Below are 21000 nucleotides of genomic sequence, written 5' to 3'. Positions count from 1 at the left end.
TGCAACCCAAAAGATGTTAGATGGAAGTTCTTTAATCATTACTGGTCTGTGGGTAGGGGTGTTGAGGATCCATGGATCCATCTGAATTTTGACGTTCGAACCGTCCCCTATGATCCACAGAACATTCCTCTCCAATGTGTCTCTAGTATGCATAATGGATCTCCAAAATGGAGAAGGGGAGGGTGGGAGAGGGGATGACCAAAAGTCATCATAGGTCAAGTACTTTCCCTTTAGAATCTTGACCCAAGTGTCTGTGGGGTGTGTCAATAGTCTCCAAGCCAATTTTGCTATGAGTGCTTCGTTTACTTGGGCCAGGGACCTAATACCCAGGCCACCTTTGTGTTTAGGGCTACTAATAATATCCCACCTGATAAAATGTATTTTCTTTTCATGTTCTTCGTGGCCCCACCAAAAATTACGTTCCGCCTGTTCGAGTTTGTCAATGACCCCTGTAGGCAATAATTGGTAGCTAAATGGGTATGTGCAGTACGGCCCTAGCACAGATTTTATCAAGACAGTACGTCCAGCTTGCGAGATCAATTTTTCCTTCCATCCTGACAAAGATTTTTGAAATTTGTCTATAAGCCACTCATGACTTTTAATACGGTTACCTGGTTTTAAAAGGAGAGCTCCGAGATATTTTGCCTGGTCCGTCATTTTTGGTGCTCGGAGTTGATCGACATAGAGTTGCTGAATTGTACCTGGGACCCCTCTACTAAACAGAACTGAAGATTTTTCAAAATTTACCTTTTGCCCCGAGAAGGCCTCATATTGAGCAATTAATTGTAATATGTTTTCTAGGTTTTCCTTGTTAGCATTACCAAAGACAATCAAGTCGTCCGCAAATAAAAGATGAGTGATGCTCGGACAGGCTTGATTGATCTTAAACCCTGTAAATTTCTTTTGATTTTCATAATGAGAAATTAAGAGGGAGAGTGATTGGGAGGTTAGAATAAAGAGATAGGGTGATAATGGGCACCCTTGTCTCAGGCCCCGAGAGGCCGAAAAATCACCCACCAAATTCCCATTGACCTTAATATTGAACCGGGTGGTAGTAATACAACATTTAATTAAATTGAGGATCGTACCTTGGAGTCCCGTGGCAGAGAGGACTGTGTAGAGAAAATCCCAGTTGACCCTGTCATATGCCTTAGCCATGTCCATCTTTAGCGTGAACACCCCTTTTTTCCTTTTTGTTAAGTTCATCGAATGCAACAGCTCTTGAGTAATGATTATATTGTCCATGATTTGGCGCCCGGGAACGAACGCATTTTGTGTCCACATAATGTTGTCCTCGAGATATGGTCTCAATCTATTTGCAATGATTTTCGTGATGAATTTGTATACTGAGTTGCAGAGGGAAATCGGTCTGAAGTCCGAGGCCTTACTCGGGTTTCTGATCTTAGGGATCAAGGCTATTGTTGTCTCATTGAGGGTTGGATCGAAAGACCCCGTGGTGAAAGTCTCCTTAATGAAAATAATCAGTTCTGCCCCTAGCACCTCCCAATTGTGTTGGAAAAAATTTCCGGGTAACCCGTCCGGACCCGGACTTTTCATCGACCCCATCTCAAAAACAACGGCCTTGATTTCCTCATCTGAAGGAACCCTAGAGATATGGGTCAGGGCTTCATCCGAGAATACCTTATATGCTTTGATAATCTCAGTTGGTGGATCCGTCACGTGTTCTGCCTGAAACAAGTTCTGAAAAAAGTTTATTAGTTCATTGCAAATGTCACCTTCATTTGTGGAGAGTTGTCCTGAAGTTAGGCGAAGTTGGTGTATTCTGTTTTTCTGTCGCCTCGTAGACATAGCTATGTGAAACGCTTTGGTGTTCCTATCTCCGTTGAGGGCCCACTTTGATCTTGTCCTTTGTTCAGCTTTTGTTTTCTGGACTTCCTCGAGGTGCATTATCTCCTCTTGGATGCTGCTCTCTATAAGAAGTAGGTCCTCTGTCGGTGCAAGACTTTGAATATCTGCAAGTCGTTTTCTCAAAATTTTAAGTCTATTTTTCAGAATGCCGAAGGCCCTTTTACTCCAGGTTTGAATGTTGTCTTTAACTAAGGAAATCTTCTTAAGAAACGTTTCCTGAATGTTTTCCCAACTCTCAGCAAAAGTTGTCTTATAATCATTGTGTTTAGTCCAGTAAGCCTCGAAATTTGAGATAGTGTGGATCACATTGCCCTGAACAGCCAGTCTAAGCAAAATAGGGGCATGATCGCTATTATACCTCGGAAGGTGAAAGACCCCAGATTCAGGGAATTTCGACAACCAAGAAGCGTCACATAGAACACGGTCTAGCCTCTCCCTAGTTAGATGATGTAAAGCCTTACTATTGGTCCAGGTGTAGGCTGGTCCGTTGAACCCTAGGTCCAGGAGATTGGCCTCGCTAATGAAATGCTGAAAGTTAGTCAAAAAAGGGATAGTAGAACTACCTCCCCACTTGTCCGACCTAGAACTCATGGCGTTTAGATCGCCTATACAACAGTATGGATTCGCTACATTTTTAATTTTATCTAACAGGTTAGACCAGAATGGTTGTCTATCTTGTACTCTCGGAGGGCCATAGACACAGAATAAGTCCCACGGGTCTGTTTGATATTGAGTAGTAATAGTAATATGAATATAGTTTATAGACGAAGAGTTGACAACGACCTCGATATCATCGGACCAATGCAACAATAGGCCACCACTTCTACCCGTGGCCGGAATATCAACATAATTTTGTAACTTAAACTTAGAAAAACACGGAAATACAACATAATTAGAAATTCTAGTTTCGGAGAGAAAAACTAGCTGTGGTTTAATCGCTCCTAGGAACTGAGAGAGAGTCTCTTTTGTCGGGGCGTTCCCTAGACCCCGACAATTCCACGCTAGTAGATTCATGGTACATCCGGCATTTGGGTTGCCGGGACCCGTTCTTCCTGCTCCTGTAGTGCTTGTCTGGCTGTCCTTTTATAATGTTTTTTGGAGCGTTCCACATGCTGTCCTTCCAGGGAGATTGGTTGAATGTTGGGGTCTGGAATGACAGCGTAATGAGTGACCTGTTGATCAGTTTCTAGTACTCTTGGGTCTTCTCCGCCAACATTAATCGATGTTACTCCTTCTGACGTTTGGACTTTGCTCCTTTTGACCTGCGAGAGACTTGACAAAAGTTCACCAAAATTAGTTCGGATATTTGGTGTCTGTCTCACTGTCTCGGGCCCTTCATTTGGAATTTCCAAATTCGTGTTCCCGGTTGAGTCGATTGAAAGTCGCTCCAGTCCTAGAGATCCCAACTCTCTGCCTAGGGATTTGGTATTTAATGGAACCTTAAAATTATCTTTGTATTTGGGTTCCATTGCTTTCTTAACTAATTGACTCTGTTCAAAAGAGAGACGCTGTTTAAGGAGGTCTCCAAACGCTAACATGGTTGGACAGAACTTGATAGTGTGGCCGAGATAACCACATGACTGACAAAATCGGGGTAGTTTTTCTACCCTGATTTCAATTGCAACTAACTTTGAATTTGAAATTTTCAGATAAACAATTTGAGGAAGAGGTTTGTTTAGAGAAAACTCGATCTTAGCCCTTCCAAATAAGCTCCACTTTGCCGCTTCCTCTGGAGTCGTCTGCCGGTAGTTTCCTAATGCTGCTGCACACCTATTGACTGTCTCACAATTGAGAAGACCTAGCGGGATTCCATGGAATTGTGTCCAGAAGCAGGCCGTATCAAATTTGAGTTCTCCTGGAGGACAATCTCCTCGGCAAGGTTGAAATACCATAAGTTCCTCCTGTATAACCCAGGGAGAGCTATCCAACGCCAAATCAAGTTCCGTTGCTGTGAGGAAACGTATAATGAAAGTATTTTCCTTTACCTCCGTTATCACAAACTTGTTCGGACCATGGATAACCCTGGCTAGTCTCATCATTGCTTGTCCGATTTCGATTCTTTTGGTACTCTGTATCCACACAACGCCTGTCTTAATCATATCCACTTCTTGGTTGGTGTTTTCCGCCACTTCTACCATCGCCGGTGGCTGTTCGATGGTGGTTAATGCTTCGAACTGTTGAAGAAACTGTGTGTTCGTGTCTGCCATGACTGAAAAGATGAAAATTGATAAAAGAGAGGGAGTCTAAAAACGAAATTGAGACTAAATCTCGAGAATAAGAATCTCCTGTAATATTTAATCTTGAATTGTCTCAAGAAGAAACTCGATATTTGAGATTTTTTTGAGATCTCAATTTCCATTCAATATTAAATGTAGAACTACTCAAGATTAAATATCTTTCATATTGAAGATCTCTATGGTACAATCCAAGAAAAAGAATTTCCATTTTTTTTTCCTTTTGAGAAATCGACTATGATCTACGTTAGTCGTGACAAGGCATTGCTACATCATGAAGATGTGATGAACACGATAACTGTCTAGTTTAAACCATAATGAAAGAAGCCTAAAACCTGACAATAGGAAATAGGTTCAAAGCCTGGCAAATTTATTACAATATTAAAAGGCCTCCCCGTTTTTGTTAAAAGGCCTCCCCATGGTTTCGTTGACTTAGTAAAAAACCTTTGACTTAGCTTGGTTAAAGGGCCCCCTCTTTGAATGGGTGAAAAAAACCCCCTTAAAAGGTGTATTTCACCCACATCATTTGACCACGCCACATCATCATCTTCTCCGGCTGGCCAAACTTCCGGCCGGCGACCTTCAATTTTTTTTTTTTTTTTATTCTCTCTCTCTCTCTAAAAACAAAATTTTTTTTTTTCTTTTTCCTTTTTTTTTTTGTTCGACCTGCTTGAAGGTCTTCAACAGACCTTCAAGCAGGTCTGTTCGGACCTTCTTGAAGGTCTGTTGAAGACCTTCAAGAAGGTCTCTCTAGATCTGGTTCATATGAACCAGATCTAGAGAGAGAAAAAAAAAAAAAAAAAAATTTTGAAGGTCGCCGGCCGGAAGTTTGGCCGGCCGGCGACCCTGCCGGAGAAGATGATGATGTGGCGTGGTCAACATCACCGGTCTTGGGTTAAGTTTGACCTAACGGCGTTAACTTTGCCGTTAGGTCAAATATTGATGAAGGAGGTGCTCTTTTGTAGAGGAGGCCCTATAACCAAATGGGATGAATCTTTGATGGCAAACTGCTTCTAGCGAGACTCGATCCCATGACTTCATGGGCTAAAGAAGGGTGCGCAACTATTACACCAAAAGGTGGTGACGATTAAGACTTGACACGTGTAAGATAAAATAAATATGAGAGGGAGAGAAGAGTTGTATTGATAGATGGATCAATTCTTAGCTATTACATATGAAGCCTTTATATAGGCTCAAGGAACCAACACTAATAATAGCCCATCCAATGTGGGACTATCTAACATGACTCATATGACACTCTATTCTCTAACACTCTATTCTCTAACAACACGGAGTCCGTAATCTCGAAACTTGTCTTTTAGATTTACTTCAGTCAAATTTCATATTCGATCACAAAGAAGAAGATCAAACAGAAAACCACCTCAGACCTGGCACCATAACTTGAACATTTGGTTGCCTACTTTTTTTTTTTTGAAAGATTTGGTTGCCTACTTAGAATATAGACTTGTTGTACAAATTTGGTACTTCAATGAATGGGTGTGAAATATTGCTTCCAATATATTGGCTTCTCCAATGAAAAGAAAACGCTTACAAAGGCTACCTTTACATTCAGAAATCTACAAGTACAAAACTTAACCGAAAACTATCAAGCAAAAAATTGCTCTTGCTTTGTGTTGACAGGTCATTGTTCTTGGAAATGGCTATTAAGAGTGGGTAAGAAATCTAACAATCCAAGCAATACGAGTGTTCAAACGTTTAAATCAAGGAGCAGAGCTGCAGATTTCTATCAGACGGCTACTTTTTATAGACTACTAAACTACGACAGGCTAATTCTTCTTAACCATTTATAGGGCGACCAACTAGTGATTCCACACCTCCTATCAAGGTCTAATTTATTTACTAGTTTGAAACTCAATATCAATGACAAAAGAACATTTGCCTGGCTCCGTAATATATTGGATACGACCATTCATCATAATTAGGAGCTTTCGTGTTAGGCTTAGTCCGTGGCCTTCTGGGGAAGACCATTGCTCTCCTCCATCAACCATATCTTGTACGAGTTCCAAAGTTAGCCCTTCGCCAGGATGAGTCATTCTGCAATGCATAATCGTTGACAAAATCAAACATAACGTGGACACTATTATCATTTATTTTTGAAAAACAACTTAAATAGGCTCAGGAGGTGAAAAGCTTTGCCTTCCCTTACACTTAGAAGTGACCCCTACTCCCTCCCACAACCAACATAACACTAGCTCTAAGATAACCACCAGTATACCACCACCACCACAACCAAGCTGCAACTTGGAGCTCCCCTCCCGATAAATTGTTAATGAATGAGGCTATTGATTTCCACCTAATTAAAAGTTCTACAATTTCCCTCAGTTCATGAAATATGAGGACAGTTCGGATGAAGATGTTACCTTTTCTAGAAAACTATGACGGTACACTAATTAGAAGTCTTAAAGCCTTATAATATGAAGTTGCTTGATCATGTTCAAAGAAGATATTAATAAGAAGTAAAATACTACTCTTGGTAATCTACAAAATATAAAAAGCCAACTGTTTAACGAGAATGCACCTGAATTGTAACTGCACGTGTGAAACTGAGTTCTGAGACATCATTGGAGAAGAAGCAACAACAATCTCAACCCAGCCATCACAAGATGGTGAATGGAGTACTATATGCAGTAAGAAGGCTGACAAGATTTGCTGAAGTCTAAGTTGATCTCCATATAGTGATAGTGTTCTGATTTTCTCCAATATTTCATATCTTAGTTCCAATTTCTTTTCTATCAATAAAATCATTACTTGACTAACACTGGCATCTATAGCAGTTCCTAGTAGAAACTGTTCCATGTTTAACTTCATAGACCTGCTAGAACAAATAAAACAAATAAGGAAATTATACCAATGAATATATATAAACGATGTGACAGAGGTTGACCGAAAAGTAAAACACCCAAATAAGAATAAAAAATATAATAACTCAAAAATTAAAATAAAAAATGTGTGTTATCCTTATTTTGGTGTTTCCGGATTTGTCCTACCTGACACCATCTACCAGTGTTGGGTACCGAAACCATGTAAGTTTCACAAAGCATACCAGAATAAGATATAGAGCTGATAGAGAAATCAACGAAGATGAATCAGAAACGTGCATCAAGCTTCTGAACGAGTATTTGTATAATTGTTCATTACGGATCCTTTGAGATATTGATCACATTTCTAGATCATATTTGCATCTGGATACCCAGCCACATCAATGGGTATCATGTGAGATTTATATCTTGGGCGTATTTGCAAAAAATCTTGTCAGATTTCTCACACATCCCAAAACCTGTATCAAATACTCAGTCACTTGACTCACTTCAATGAGTTCAATGAGTATAATGTGGGATTTTGTACGTATACCTTGGATGTACTTGGTCATAGACATGTTAGATCTGTATACATTCATCGGATATGTAGACACTTACTGGAATGGATTCAAGTCAATGCACTGGGTATAATTTGAGATTTTGTATGTATATCTTTGGTGTATTTGCAGAGAATCGTGTAGGACCGTAGAACAACAGTTTTTTGAATAACGTAGAACAACAGTTTTAGTATCATTTGCCTATGATTTAACAAAAAGCGGCCCAAAAGTAACAAAAAAAAGTGCTAGGTGTAACAGCTTAATAAGAAAAATAAATGTGAACTAATCCTTGTTTTTGAGTTTTCAAGTTTGCCCTATCTGACACCTCGTAAGAGTATCGAATACCAATAACCGATCTGGATCCATATCACCTACCAAATAAGATAGAGTTATAGAGGCGATAACAGAAGAGGAACCAGAAATGTGCATCGAGCTTCTTAAAATGTTTAAATATAAAGGAATTGTTAATCACGGAAAATGTTTCAGTTTCTTACCCATCTTCGGTACTTTCTAAACCGCTATCCTTGATGACCTTCATCATCTGCCTTTCGCAAGCATCAGAGATAGTTAAAAGCTTTTCCATTCCATTCGATAATGAAGTAGACTCCATGAGTTTGTGGGCAAACCTTACTCCATTTAAAGGAGCTTTCACTTCTTCTTGAATATAAGCCAATTCCTTAAGTCTCGCCAAACACTTCCTTTCTTGTTGGTTCTGTACTTCTAATGTCTGCTGAAGATCTGGCATTACCTTTTGCAGGAAACAAAAACACCCAACTACATTTCCATCTATATTGGTCCTCTTATTTGTTGTTAAGATAAACTCCATGTATTTCCCTTTCCTATCGAAGAAAGCAAATGGGAACTTGAGCGAATCTTGACTTGTAGTTGCCTGATAAAATAGAAACATAACTTCAGTTACCGCCTTTTGATCTTTCAAAAGACATAAGTACCCGAAGATTTCTCCAGGAAGAAGTTTTCCAAGAACTTCCTCTTTCGTCCAGCCTGTTAGCTTTTCCATTGCGGGATTCCACTCACAACAACATGAATCCTCATCTGAAGCTAATATTGGTGGGATTAATGGATCAAGACTTCGAATGATGGACTTGTAATCCCCTTGCAAATGGATGAATTTATCCATGATTTCTTTTTCTTTAGTGATATCTTGACCGACAAAGCACACGCCAATTATATTTCCAGCGCCATCCTTACTTGTGCAAGTGTTTGCAACAACATACACGACTTCATTTCGTTTTTCTAACCCAAACTTCTTTAGTTTTAACTTCACATTTTTATCCTCATTGCCTGTGGAAAATAAACGTTTTAAAATGAAAAAAGATATAATAATAATTTATTTGAATTGTGAAAGTAGTTGAGGCCTTTGAGAATAGCCCCATATAGACCAAGGGTAGCCTGGGAACTAACCAGGAAAGGATTAAGAGTCATCACTGAAAACCGACAAGCACATTACCTTCTTATAGTTCTTAGAGGGAAGGGGATACCTCGAAGAGCTCGAGAGAGATGATACTCGACATTTTCAAGGGATTCCTCGTGGACGAGCTCATCAAGAAGTGATTTTCCCGTAGCATCACTAGCTGATACTCCAGTCAATTCAGAAATTTTAGAATTCCAACCATTGACAATCCCATCTGAATCAACAGCAAAAACAGGAACTGTTGCCGTCTCAATGAGTTTGGCAAGCATACATGCCACCGATTTGAGTTCATCCATTCCTTGCATAGTCGAATCATCCAATTGGCGATTGACAATCATATCAGCACCACTTTGATCTCGCAAGATTAGCTGTAGTGAGTGAATAGCATTCATTTCTATAACATCCCAAGGCAAACTCTTATCCTTTACAACCTCAAGAAAAGCCTTAAACGATGACCTAGGGTGCATCGTTCCATCATCATCTTCGTCCGAGGGGCTATGCTTTGCTCCTCCCCATCTAACTTCTTTTGCAGTGTGAGATCGAAACCAAAACAAGAAATCATTCGATGAAATCCTAACAGTAGCCATACCGCATACCACGTCTCGGAGCAAAGTTGCACCGGGGTAACCAGCATCAATTAAACTATCCGTAGTTAACCCGGTCGATTCACTATCGTATGTAAGCAACCACTCTGCAATATCCTTTATTTGTAATTCATTTGGGGTAACACCCAATAATCGAAAGGTTCCACCATAATATAAGGCAGCTCCGTCACATTGTACAAGGTCCATAATATTTGGGGACTGAGTGACTATCCCATACGGGACGTCCCTAAGGAGCATATCACATAACAAAGTTTGGGTCTTAAGAATTTTCTTCTCCTCCAATTGTGCTAGTAATTTAAGTTCCATATTCAATTGAAGAGAAAACGCTTGAAGGAGGAACTCACAAGCATATCGAAGAGGATAAGGAACATAACGAGACGAACAATGATGGCAAGCAACTAAACCCCAAAGCTTAGTTGATTCGTTCTCATTAACAAGAATAGCCATAACTAATGAACCAACTGAACCCATATTGGCCATATACTGTGTATGACAAGCATGGGGCGACCTAAGAGTCGAATTGACTAATAACAATGGTTGCATCAATTCTTCACTTTGAATAATTGAAACAGGATCAGAATAACATTTATATATCATTCTAACACGATTCTGTTTGAATAAAAATCGAGAAGCTTGAGGGATATCCGTTGCCGGATAATGCAACCCTAAATATGGCTCCAGATCAGACCTTCTAATCTCCGAGACAACCTCACCATGTTCGTCCTCGTGGAATTTATAAACCATCACTCTGTCATATCCAGTTAGCTGTTGTATATCCTCAACAAGGGTATCACAGAGAACGCTAATATCTCCACCGGGGACAGATTGCAACCTAGTAATCGCTTGAACGGCGAATTTCTGAGAACCCATAGCACCAGCAACAGAAAATGGCGGGTTTCCCGTTTGAACCGGTTCAAAATCAATAATGGTACCTACATCAATTCTATGAAGTATAGCATAAAATGGGGTTTGGGTACCAATTGAATGAACCAAAACAGGATTAAACAATGAAATATCTTTAGACCCAGTGGCTTCAGTGAGAGATTCACCAGATGAATGAGTAAAAAGAGTTCTAGCATCTATACCTAGAAGACTATTGTTTTGATTATTAAAGTAGTGATTGTCAATACCCAAAAGTTCAACTGTGTTTTCACTATAAGCTATGATTCTAAAAGAGGGTTCTTCAATTGCTATTAAACAACCAAAAGATTGGATTAAACAACCCCTTTGTATTTTAGAAAGATAAGCAGCAATTTGTTGTTCAGGAACTGGGGTTTTAGCAGATTGAACTGATTCTGTGTAGTTAAATTTTTTACCTGAAATTCCAGTTCTTTCAAAATCAGCTAGAAGATTAACATCTTCATTGTACTGATCAATTGCTTCTTTCTTGTTGCTTGATGAAGATGCTGATGTTGAAGGGGAGTTGTTTTCTGTAACTCTGTTATTTCTCATTCTTTTCCTCTTTAGGGTTTAAGGGAGTGCGTTTCTTCTAAAAAATTCATTTGGGTTTGTTTAAAAACACTTCCTTTTTGTGGGTTCTCTACCAATCATCATGCTCTCTCTCTCTCTCATAACTCTAAACCGACTTCTTAAGCTTTTTTTTTTTATATATATATATATATATATAGAGAGAGAGAGAGAGAGAGAGAGAGAGAGAGAGAGAGAGAATCCATGCAAAGACAGAATGGAGTTGGGTAAGAAATTGTCCATACTGAAATGGGTATGTTTGAATGAGAATCTGGAAACTGAAATAAAGAAATGAAAATTATCCATTCACCTTGTTTATATCCAATAAGAGAAAAGAAGAAGAGAGACAATATAGAAAACTAGGTTTATATTTTAATATGTGTGTGATATCATCACATGGGTCTTTCCTCTCTACTCTTTTACTTTCTTGGATGGAGGAACTCCATCAGTCTGCATTTGCATCATCAGCTTCAGGCTGCAATTATTTTGTCTGATTTCAGGTGTGAACAGTGAAAAGAGTATTTGTGAATGGGTAAGTAGGAAACTTATGGCATAAGTTAAACACAGTTCTCTAGGGCTTTCAGTTTTGGTTTTCAGGAAGGAAAACTTTTGGGGGTCACTTTTAGACATGAAGATTTTGGTCGATTAGATTGGATTAAAAGACATACTGATATTGTTTAATACTGTTTGAATATCCAAAAAGAAGTTTAAGATGTTGGACGACTATCATGATTAATTTTCTATGAGTTTTGCATATCATAAACACCCAATTACATAGACAAATCTCATCAAAAAAAAAAATTACATAGACAAGTGTTCCTCTTGTTTTAATTGTTATCGTCTTTTTGATTTCGTAATGAATCTGCTAGTCATTTGTCCATAATAAACTAAGTAGTTCCTTTCATGTGAATACAATTTTGTTTAGGCTTTCTTTGATATGGAATCATACGATTTTGGTTGACCCTATTTTGCCATTTTCACAACTATCAAGTTTATATGAATGTTGCAAATCATAGACAAATACACAGAGATAGGAGTAATTAGGTGGGATTCAAATGGACCAAATCATTATTCGATTTTCCAATTAGTAGTATATCATTAAATTTTTGTTTTTGACTCCTTAGTGCATCCTTTGGCATAATCTTTTTTTTTTTTTCAAGTTAATTTTTTTCTTATGAATGTAATTTTGTTGAGGTTTTCTTTGGATATGGAATTGTACGACTTTGATTTACTTTATTTTGCCATTTTTTCATTAGGAACATAGACGATGTAGTCTGAGATATATTATATTAATAGTGGTAGTGACTACTTTACCGGTTCTTCAGAGGCGACAAAATGGCTTTGGCGAAAATTCAGCCTGCCCCGGGACCAAGTCTGGTCTACACATGGGTCCGCCTCTGTACGATGGTATTGATAGTACTGAAATGCGTTACATTTGTTCCCAGTTCCCATTTAGTATGTGATGGAGCAAATTTTGGTTTTTGTTTCCTTGTGATGGGCCGCAAGGGGGGACACGTCAATTATTCGCGGCCGATCATGTCATGTCCTCTCAGGTCTATTTTGAGTGTACAATGCGATTTGGGCACCCCCCCCACCCGAGGAAACTCCTTCCCCCGCTCTCTTTCTCAATGATGAGCATCTTCAAGTATAGATTCAAAATTCGATTGATATGGAATTTAGTAGTGGTACTAGTCCATGCACCTCAATATCGACCATATACCCAACTTCATTTACGCGTTAAGGAGACTAAATCGTGGCAGATAGATCAAAATAAACACAAAAACAACAACAAAAAAAAAGATATGTACCAAAATGTCACTATAGCAAAAGAGTTCAAAATTAATTCCATATTGATACAGAGTGACTGAAACTACATTTTATCTTACTTCTTTTCTATAACTAATGTCTTGACATCTTCGACCAAAAGTGATTCCTATATTGATTGCAGAAATGGAGTCTAAACTGAGGAAAGGAACAAACTTTGAAGAGAATCTGTTCCTTTCTTGATTATATTGTATATAAAGAACCAAAGTTATTGGTTTCCAAGTCAAAGAGGATTGACATTCTCATTGACTATAATTGTATTCTTTTCGATGTTAGAAATTTAAAAAGAGATATGGGACTAAAAGGCATGTTGAAGTGATGAGGATCGGCAAACTTTGTGACATTGAAGCTTTTGAGTTGCTTGGTCCTGAAGGCTCTGAACCGTATATTCTTGCACCGGTTGGATTTGTAGTGTTCAAAACTGATGAACTTGTGCTGTAACGATGAAATTTTGATAAGAAATTTTGAATTTTCAAAGGTATAAAGAAATGGGTAATCGGCGAAATGTTTACCTAGTTGATGGGTATTGGCATGAACCAGAACCTGCAGTAGCAAACCAAGAAAACACGGCGAATTTAGCTAACCATCTCTAGTGTGGGAAGAGCCGAGCAAGAAAGTAAAGTAAGCTTAATACTTGTGATAGACAACGTCGGTCTGATACCCTAAGATGAATATGGGTTTACAACAGAGCTCCTCTCAACATCAGTATGATACCCTATAAATATGACTCGAGATTTGAATTGACTTGAGCTAGATTTCAGAATGTCGGTGGATTTTAACGTAAAATAACCTAAAATGACTAATGTGCCCCTGACTGAAACAAGTTAGGCCTAGTCTGTCAGAATCAAATTCAGAAAAGTCAGACTCATGCTAGTCAGATAGAGACATTATAAACAAACACTCCAATTTTAGACTAATTTAACCAAATACTATATCTTACTTGGATCGATGTTGGTGATAATAGCAGTTCCTCCAAAGTTGCAACTAGTCGGACTCGGGTTCTTCTGGTAATAGTCATTGAAAGCATAAGAAGCATGATCACGAAGCGTATTAGGGTTATAACATTTTCCATTAGTTTGAATAGCAGAACAATCAGCACCACCATATCCACAAGCATAATCAAGAGCTGTTTGTAAAGAAGTTTGTGAAGCACTTTGGGTTGCTATACACCAACTCCCACCAGGTGGTGAAACAGGATTATTATTATTAAGATTATTTGGACTTGTCATTGTTGGACTAGTTGGGTTTGAAAATGGGTCTATAAGTGGAGTTGTAGTTGCCCCTGGATTCATTGGATTGATAAGAGGAACTGTTGTTATTGGAGTTGTCACATCTTTTTCACTTGAAGATGATGATTTCGATTCGACGTTAAAGATTTTTCGATGAAAAGAAACTGTTGTTATTGGTACTTGTTCGAAAATGGGTCTAATCATTGAATTCTCTTCAAAAGTTAAACCTGTAATTCAATTGATTACATAAAGTAGTTGTTAAGAATTAAAGGGGATATGAGTGAAATTGAGTTCAAAGAAGAGGAGTAAGAGTGTGTTTGTGTACCTGATGAACAGAGGAGAAGGCCAAGGAAGAAGATGAGACTGAGAGCAACCCTTGTACCCATTTCTCTAGAAACTTTACTTTCTTCTTGTTAGTTGTAAGAAAGATAGAAGTATGATGATATAGTAGTATCAAACAAGAGATAAGCATTAATGGGTGTTAAAAAGAGAGATTATGTTTGTTCTTTTCTATTAATTTATCTGTAATAGTTTGAAGAATCAGATGTTTCTTGGCTACAAGAGAAAGATGATTAGATGAGAGAGAGAGAGAGAGGGGAATAAATGATAACTTGAGAAAAGAGGCATATAACTAAGTAGGAGGGTATTGGAAGGTGGAGAGGCAAAGAGAAGATGGAAAAAAAGGGAAAAGGGTGAAAGAGGAAAGAGTGAACTGTTTGGAATTTCAAGTCTTTGTTTCTCTTTGGGATTTAAAGTCTCTCTCTCTCTCTCTCTCTCTCTCTCTCTCTCTCTCTCTCTCCTCTCTCTCTCTCTCTCTCTCTCTCTCTCTCTCTCTCTCTCTCTCTCTCTCTCTCTCTCTCGTCTCTCTCTCATCTCTCTCTCTCTCTCTCTCTCTCTCTCTCTCTCTCTCTCTCTCTCTCCTCTCTCTCTCTCTCTCTCTCTCTCATCTCCTCTCTCTCTCCTCTCTCTCTCTCTCTCTCTCTCTCTCTCTCTCTCTCTCTCTCTCTCTCTCTCTCTCTCTCTCTCTCTCTCTCTCTCTCTCTCTCTCTCTCTCTCTCTCTCTCTCTCTCTAATATATTGTGGCTTGATGATAGTAATGTCTAATATATTGTGGCTTGATGATAGTAATGATGGTGAGGGGTGTCAGCAAGAAATCACTTTCTGTTATGCTGCCTCTCTTTTACTGTTTTATGGGACTAAATCAAATGCCAAAGGTGGGAAAGTTGAGAGATGCAATATGGGTTGTTGTGGGTAATGTTTGTGTTTTGTTTAGTTCTCTTCCACAACTAACAAAGAATTAAAAGAAATTCAATTGATTTCAGTTGGTTTTTGTCAGTGGGGAACATGAAACTAGTCTAGCCAAATAATCTAGAGATAGTAATCGCTACCTTCTTCATCATAATAGCAAATTTGGTGAAGTAAATGGAAGTCAAAGATTTTACCATCGTATAAGATAGAGATATGCTGTATTTGGTTCGAAAATGGGAGTCGACTGGAGCCCGGAAGCTGATGTGCTCAGCTCCAATTGGTCCGAACATTTTACTCTACACGTGCCCGAACCAACAAGAGCCGGTCACATTAACTTTCTGGTTGTAGTCGGTCTCCATTTCCAGACATGAATTTTGGTATAAGATATTAAATAGATTTAGGATGTTAAAGTAATCTAATCTTGCAAACATATTGGCTCTTTAAAGATGACTTCCAATTTTGAATATCACGACGGCCCAATCATATATGAAAAAATAAGAGGAATAGGGTTTGAATCTATGTTGTTTTTCTCTTCTAATAAGTATTATTTTTAGATTGGAGGGTTTGATAGACTTTGAAGGCATATTACTTTGATACTATAATATTAGGTTAATGGTTTAGTAATCATTTCTCCTACACACCTATTAAACCATAAAATATTAAAAAGAATATGTACCAAAAAGAAGCTTTCCGTTTATTTAAAATAAATAAAAAATTCATCATTTCAACAGAAAAAAAGATTTCATCATGATTTTCATTTACTTATCTCACATTATATGGGTGATGGGTCTACCACATTGAATTATACTTACACTTAGATAGACTAGAATCCTCTATTTGATTTCAAAAAGAATCTTTTAATATCACATCGATAGACTGATAGACACCATTATCCGTTATATTTGTACATTGTGAATTTAGGTATTTTAAAATCTATAGAAAAACGATAGGTACTTCACATCTCAAATAGTTGAATTAGGAAATCAAGATTAATCTTGATGTGTTAGTTATATAGTATATATCAATGACATTGGTTAAACATTTGAGTGTGTCTACTGACACCCCTCTTTTTTATTCTTGGATCTCCTTTTTTTACTCGTGCATTTCTTAAGACAACTGAAGAAGTTGACGTGAATTTCAATCAGACGGTTGAAATCACGACACTTTCTTTCTCTTGATGAAATAACGGCAGGATCTCAATTCACCAAAAGATTTCGCCTGCCATGTCATCATTGACCTGCAAAATTTTCACATAGGACTGTCTATGGGGAGAAGCCTAGACTGTCAATCCAGCATTTTGGTATTTCAAATCTTAGTTAAAACAGATAAACCTGAATCCTCATCTCTTTCACTCCTCTACCCACCTCTAATTCCTATCAACAAGGAAGAGCTAGAGAGAGAGAGAGAGAGGGAGAGGGGGATGCACCTAAGTTGCAGCACACTTCCATCTTCTTCATCTAACTCCATTTCCAAGTTTATCTTAGACCACCCATGTCTCACAATGCTTGAATATAACTGCACCACCATGAAAGACCTTCATAAACTCCATGCTCAACTCATTAAAACTGGCCTAGCCAAAGACACCATTGCTGCTAGCCGAATATTATCGTTCTGTGCTACTTCTCCGGCCGGAGACATCAACTATGCCTACTTACTCTTCTCGAAAATCAGAGAACCAAACCTCTTCTCATGGAACACCATTATCAGAGGCTTCTCTCAGAGCTCATCTCCTCAGAATTCTATACATCTATTCATTCAAATGTTGCAGTTTTCACCCATCCAACCACAAGAACTCACTTACCCTTCACTTTTTAAAGCTTATTCTCAACTTGGGTTAGCTGAATCTGGCTTTCAGCTCCATGGAAGAGTTATAAAACTTGGGCTTGATTTTGATCCCTTTATTCGAAATACAATGATCTTCATGTACTCAAATTGTGGTTATTTGGTGGAAGCTAGTCGATTGTTTGACGAGAATGAAGATTTTGACATAGTTACTTGGAACTCTATGATTATGGGTCTTGCTAAAAATGGAAAAATTGATGAAGCAAGAAGATTGTTCGATAAGATGTCGTCGAGGAGTACAATATCATGGAATTCTATGATTAGTGGTTATGTTAGAAATGGGAAATCAAAAGAAGCATTTGAACTCTTTCGACAAATGCAAAACGAGAGAATTAAGCCTAGTGAGTTCACATTGGTGAGCTTATTGAACGCTTGTGCCCGAATTGGAGCTCTTAAACAAGGAGAATGGATTCATGCTTATATTAAGAAAAACAGATTTGAACTTAGTACTATTGTTTTAACTGCAGTCATAGACATGTATTGCAAGTGTGGGAACATTGATAAGGCTCTTGAAGTTTTCGAAACTAAGTCGAGAAAGGGATTGTCGTGTTGGAATTCTATGATCAATGGTTTAGCAATCAATGGGTGTGGAAAAGAGGCTATTCAATTATTTTCACGTCTTCAATCATCGAATATAAAACCGAATGATATTAGTTTTCTCGGTGTTCTAACTGCTTGTAATCATTCAGGCATGGTTAAAGAAGCCCGAGAGTATTTCTCGCTAATGACGAAGACATACAAGATCGAACCAACGATCAAACACTATGGTTGTCTAGTTGATGTCTTGGGTCGAGGCGGGTTTCTCGAAGAGGCTGAAAATCGAATAACAAAAATGACAGTTAATCCAGATGTGATTATATGGGGATCTTTACTTGCAGCTTGTAGGAAACATGGAAACATTGAGATGGGTAGACGAGTAGCAAAGCGAATGATCGAATTGGATTCTACTGAAAGTTCTAGTTATATACTTTTATCGAATGTTTGTGCCATTTCTGGAAGGTTTGAGGAGGCGATAGAAGCTAGGATTTCAATGAAAGAAAGGGAAATAAGGAAGGAACCAGGATGTAGTTTGGTTGAAGTAAATGGGGAAGTTCATGAGTTTGTGGCTTATGGGAGACTGCATTCTCAAGCCACAGAGATCTATGCTGTACTAGATGAGTTGGGTATAATCTTGAAGGATGTCGGATATATCCAGAATGATTTGATAGATTTCTTGATTGAGAGTGAATGGAATTTCGGGTAAATTTCACATAGACAATGCAGCTCTGGTTGTTTCTAGTGAAAGCGTAGTTGGGCTTCAACTTATATACTTGAAAGAATACGATAATATTGATACAGAATCCAAAGAAATTAAGGCAAAGACAATATCACTATGAACCAATGAACAGTAACAGGACACGAAGAAACAAAACGATATAACAGAAAAAGGCCATTAAACCATTTCTTTTTGTCGAAATGGCTAATGTTGAAAAATGAGGAAACAATCAGAAAATGATTGTAACTGTGAAAAGGAAGAAATAACAGCAACTTTAATATGGAAAAACATATATTAGAGCGTTCACGGTCGAGTGGCAAAAAAAAAAAAAAGTCTCCAATTCCTTTCCTGGATTTTAATTTGTAAGCCCATTGTCAAACCATTTAGACCTTCCAAGAAGTAAATGGTGCAAATTTTTTTACTAATCTACTTCGTGTTCTACTAATTTGCATCTAGGTAGTTTCTTTTCTAAGTCTAATCTGACATGTCAATGTCTGAATCGTCTGATTTGAAGATTTTTGTTTCTGTGTAACTCCTTTGGATGGCTATTTGGGTCCATTCGAGTCAGACGAGTCATATTCAAAGAATGAGGAAAAAAACCACCTAATCTTTCAGTTTTAAGACATAGGTTGCGTCTATAGGCGCCCCTTATTTTTACTCTTGGCTCGTTTCTCTATAGGCTCCCGTCCTTTCTTCCATCGGGGCCCTGAACACTCTCTTGATTTTTTTCTTCCTCTTCTACCATTTTCATTTCGATTGTTTTTTCAAGATCTTCATCAAAACCTTTAGACTTCTCCATTCACTGAAGAAAGAGATTAAAGATAGTCTTCATTTCTTTAGAATCTGGTTCTAAAAATTGTACTTTTTTATGATTTTTTCTTTTGATCCAGTGTCTGAAAAGTTTTTGAAGTGATTAAATCCTTGAAGAGTGATTATCACCTGTTTTAGATTTGATTTAAAGTGAGTTTAGAGTGATTTGTAAGTAGTAATTAGTTCCCCCAGATCTAAAAAATTCAAGTGGTCTTGAACTGTCCAGTTCGAGAGTATACTTACTTTCTCGGATTGTCCAGACTGTGCTTACTTTCTCGGACTGTCCAGTCTGAGGAAAGTGTGTTTATAGATGTTTATAGTCAAGTTTGATTGACTTGAGTCTAGCGGAATGCCAACAGCAAAAACGTGTCCCGCATAAGTGTCTACCAGTTTGTTTTAGGCTCAGGGACCAAAAAAATATCGACTGTTTCCAGAGATACCATTGGGGGCCAAAATATAATTATTTACCAAAAAATTCAACAAAATTAAAGACTAGGTCATCTCATCTTCTTCTTCTCCACTTCATCCCATCTCGGCTCCGTCTCATCTCTCTCTTTCTACTTCTCTATTTTCTACTACGACAAAAGATCTCAAGTTGGTAACCTCTGGACGACGACTTTGAACCTTAAAAAAATCTTCCTTTCTCTCTCTTCTTCTTTATCTTCTTCTATCTAAATTCTATGGCGAAGGGGCTCCCCTTCGCCGGAGAGTTTGAAGAAAGATACAAGTAAGAGAAGGGAGGACAAAGAATATGAAGAAAGAAAAAAAGTGTAAGAAGCAGAAGAAACAATTTTTGAGGGTTGAAGGTCGCTGACCGAAAATGACTAATCGACGACCTTTCTACCGGAGAAGAAAAGTGTAGTGGAGATGGGGAGATATGAAATGAAATGGAGGTGAGGTGATGAGACTTTAAATGTGTTTCATTTTTTTTCTTGGAAATTAAATTCTATTCTGGCCTCAGGTATTTCTGGAAAAGTTGATATTTTATGGTCATTGGGGGCCAAAACAAATTGGGGTCACTTATTGGCCCAAAACGATGAGTTGCTCACAAAATGGGAGTCAAAACGAAAAAAAATGAAATTAACAAAATGGGGGCTAAAGAGAAAAAGATGAAACGAGCTTAAATGAATATCTTTTTTTTTTTTTGCTAAAAGCTTAAATGAATATCTAAATAACCAAATAATGGAGAACGTACAAAAAAGATGAAATAAATAATATGTTTTATGTTAAGAAAAAGATATAGTTATTGACATATTTGATTAGAGGAAACATACTCTCAAGTGAGTTTATTTTCTTTAAAATACAATCAACACAACCCTTATTCCTAAACTCAAGTTCATTACATTATGCCTTTTTCTCTTAAGGCTTATTTCTCAAAATATAAATGAGTGAAAAACCCAAAAATCTAGACCCTAATAAGAAAAAAACCCACTCAAAAATAATAATGTCAAAAAAACCCATTTTTTGAACATTTTTCAAAATGTTCACAAGATATGTAATTATGTTGTTAACAATACAACATATTTTTTTCATAATTCCATTTTTACCCTTATTATATGTTGACAACATATATCATTGTGTCGTTATAAAATGTTGACAATATCTATAATAATGTCCCGACTTATTATAAAATGTTGGCGTCATATATAATTATGTTCTTAACAACATATATAATGTATTAGTCAAAATATTATTTGTTCGTTAACGGATTTGTTAAATACAAAGGATAATATGCATAACATTTTAATTTTTGTAAAAGTCAAATAAAAAAAATGCTTTAGTCTTTATATTTATGTCGAAAGCAAAACA

General features: G+C 37.6%; 3 protein-coding genes across 13 annotated transcripts; 1 reads left to right on the top strand and 2 right to left on the bottom strand.

Moving 5' to 3' along the window:
- Positions 1–5597: 5597 nt before the first annotated feature.
- Positions 5598–11578, bottom strand: LOC147542075 (phytochrome E-like). Of its 11 annotated transcripts, XR_015223654.1 has the most exons (6): positions 8979–11578; positions 8106–8781; positions 7974–8020; positions 7112–7184; positions 6643–6936; positions 5598–6158 (listed from the first exon to the last, which is right to left on the bottom strand). XR_015223654.1 is itself a non-coding variant. In XM_086636210.1 (5 exons), exons 1-5 carry the CDS (start codon positions 10966–10968, stop codon positions 5957–5959), a joined length of 2910 nt encoding a protein of 969 aa, XP_086492336.1. In that variant the 5' UTR covers positions 10969–11491; the 3' UTR covers positions 5598–5956. The 11 variants fall into 11 exon arrangements, 7 of the variants coding, with proteins under 7 accessions (XP_086492336.1, XP_086492339.1, XP_086492335.1 ...); XR_015223651.1 differs by having other exon boundaries at positions 7974–8781; XR_015223653.1 differs by lacking the exon at positions 7112–7184 and having other exon boundaries at positions 6643–6939.
- A 1208-nt stretch (positions 11579–12786) lies between these two features.
- Positions 12787–14809, bottom strand: LOC147542074 (uncharacterized). Its single transcript, XM_086635128.1, has 4 exons — positions 14362–14809; positions 13748–14263; positions 13320–13350; positions 12787–13242 (listed from the first exon to the last, which is right to left on the bottom strand). The coding sequence occupies exons 1-4, from the start codon at positions 14420–14422 to the stop codon at positions 13080–13082; spliced, it is 771 nt and encodes a 256-aa protein (XP_086491254.1). The 5' UTR covers positions 14423–14809; the 3' UTR covers positions 12787–13079.
- Positions 14810–16630: 1821 nt separating this feature from the next.
- Positions 16631–18669, top strand: LOC147542073 (Pentatricopeptide repeat (PPR-like) superfamily protein). Its single transcript, XM_086633103.1, has one exon. It carries the CDS (start codon positions 16705–16707, stop codon positions 18367–18369), a length of 1665 nt encoding a protein of 554 aa, XP_086489229.1. The 5' UTR covers positions 16631–16704; the 3' UTR covers positions 18370–18669.
- Positions 18670–21000: the final 2331 nt, after the last annotated feature.

This window comes from Eschscholzia californica, unplaced genomic scaffold (genome assembly GCF_041429995.1).
Source record: "Eschscholzia californica isolate CP2 unplaced genomic scaffold, dmEscCali1.0.p SCAF_4, whole genome shotgun sequence".
In the NCBI taxonomy this organism is placed as follows: Eukaryota; Viridiplantae; Streptophyta; class Magnoliopsida; order Ranunculales; family Papaveraceae; genus Eschscholzia; species Eschscholzia californica.
The sequence above is the reverse complement of the archived record's forward strand: the minus strand, read 5'-3'. Positions and strand labels throughout refer to the sequence as shown.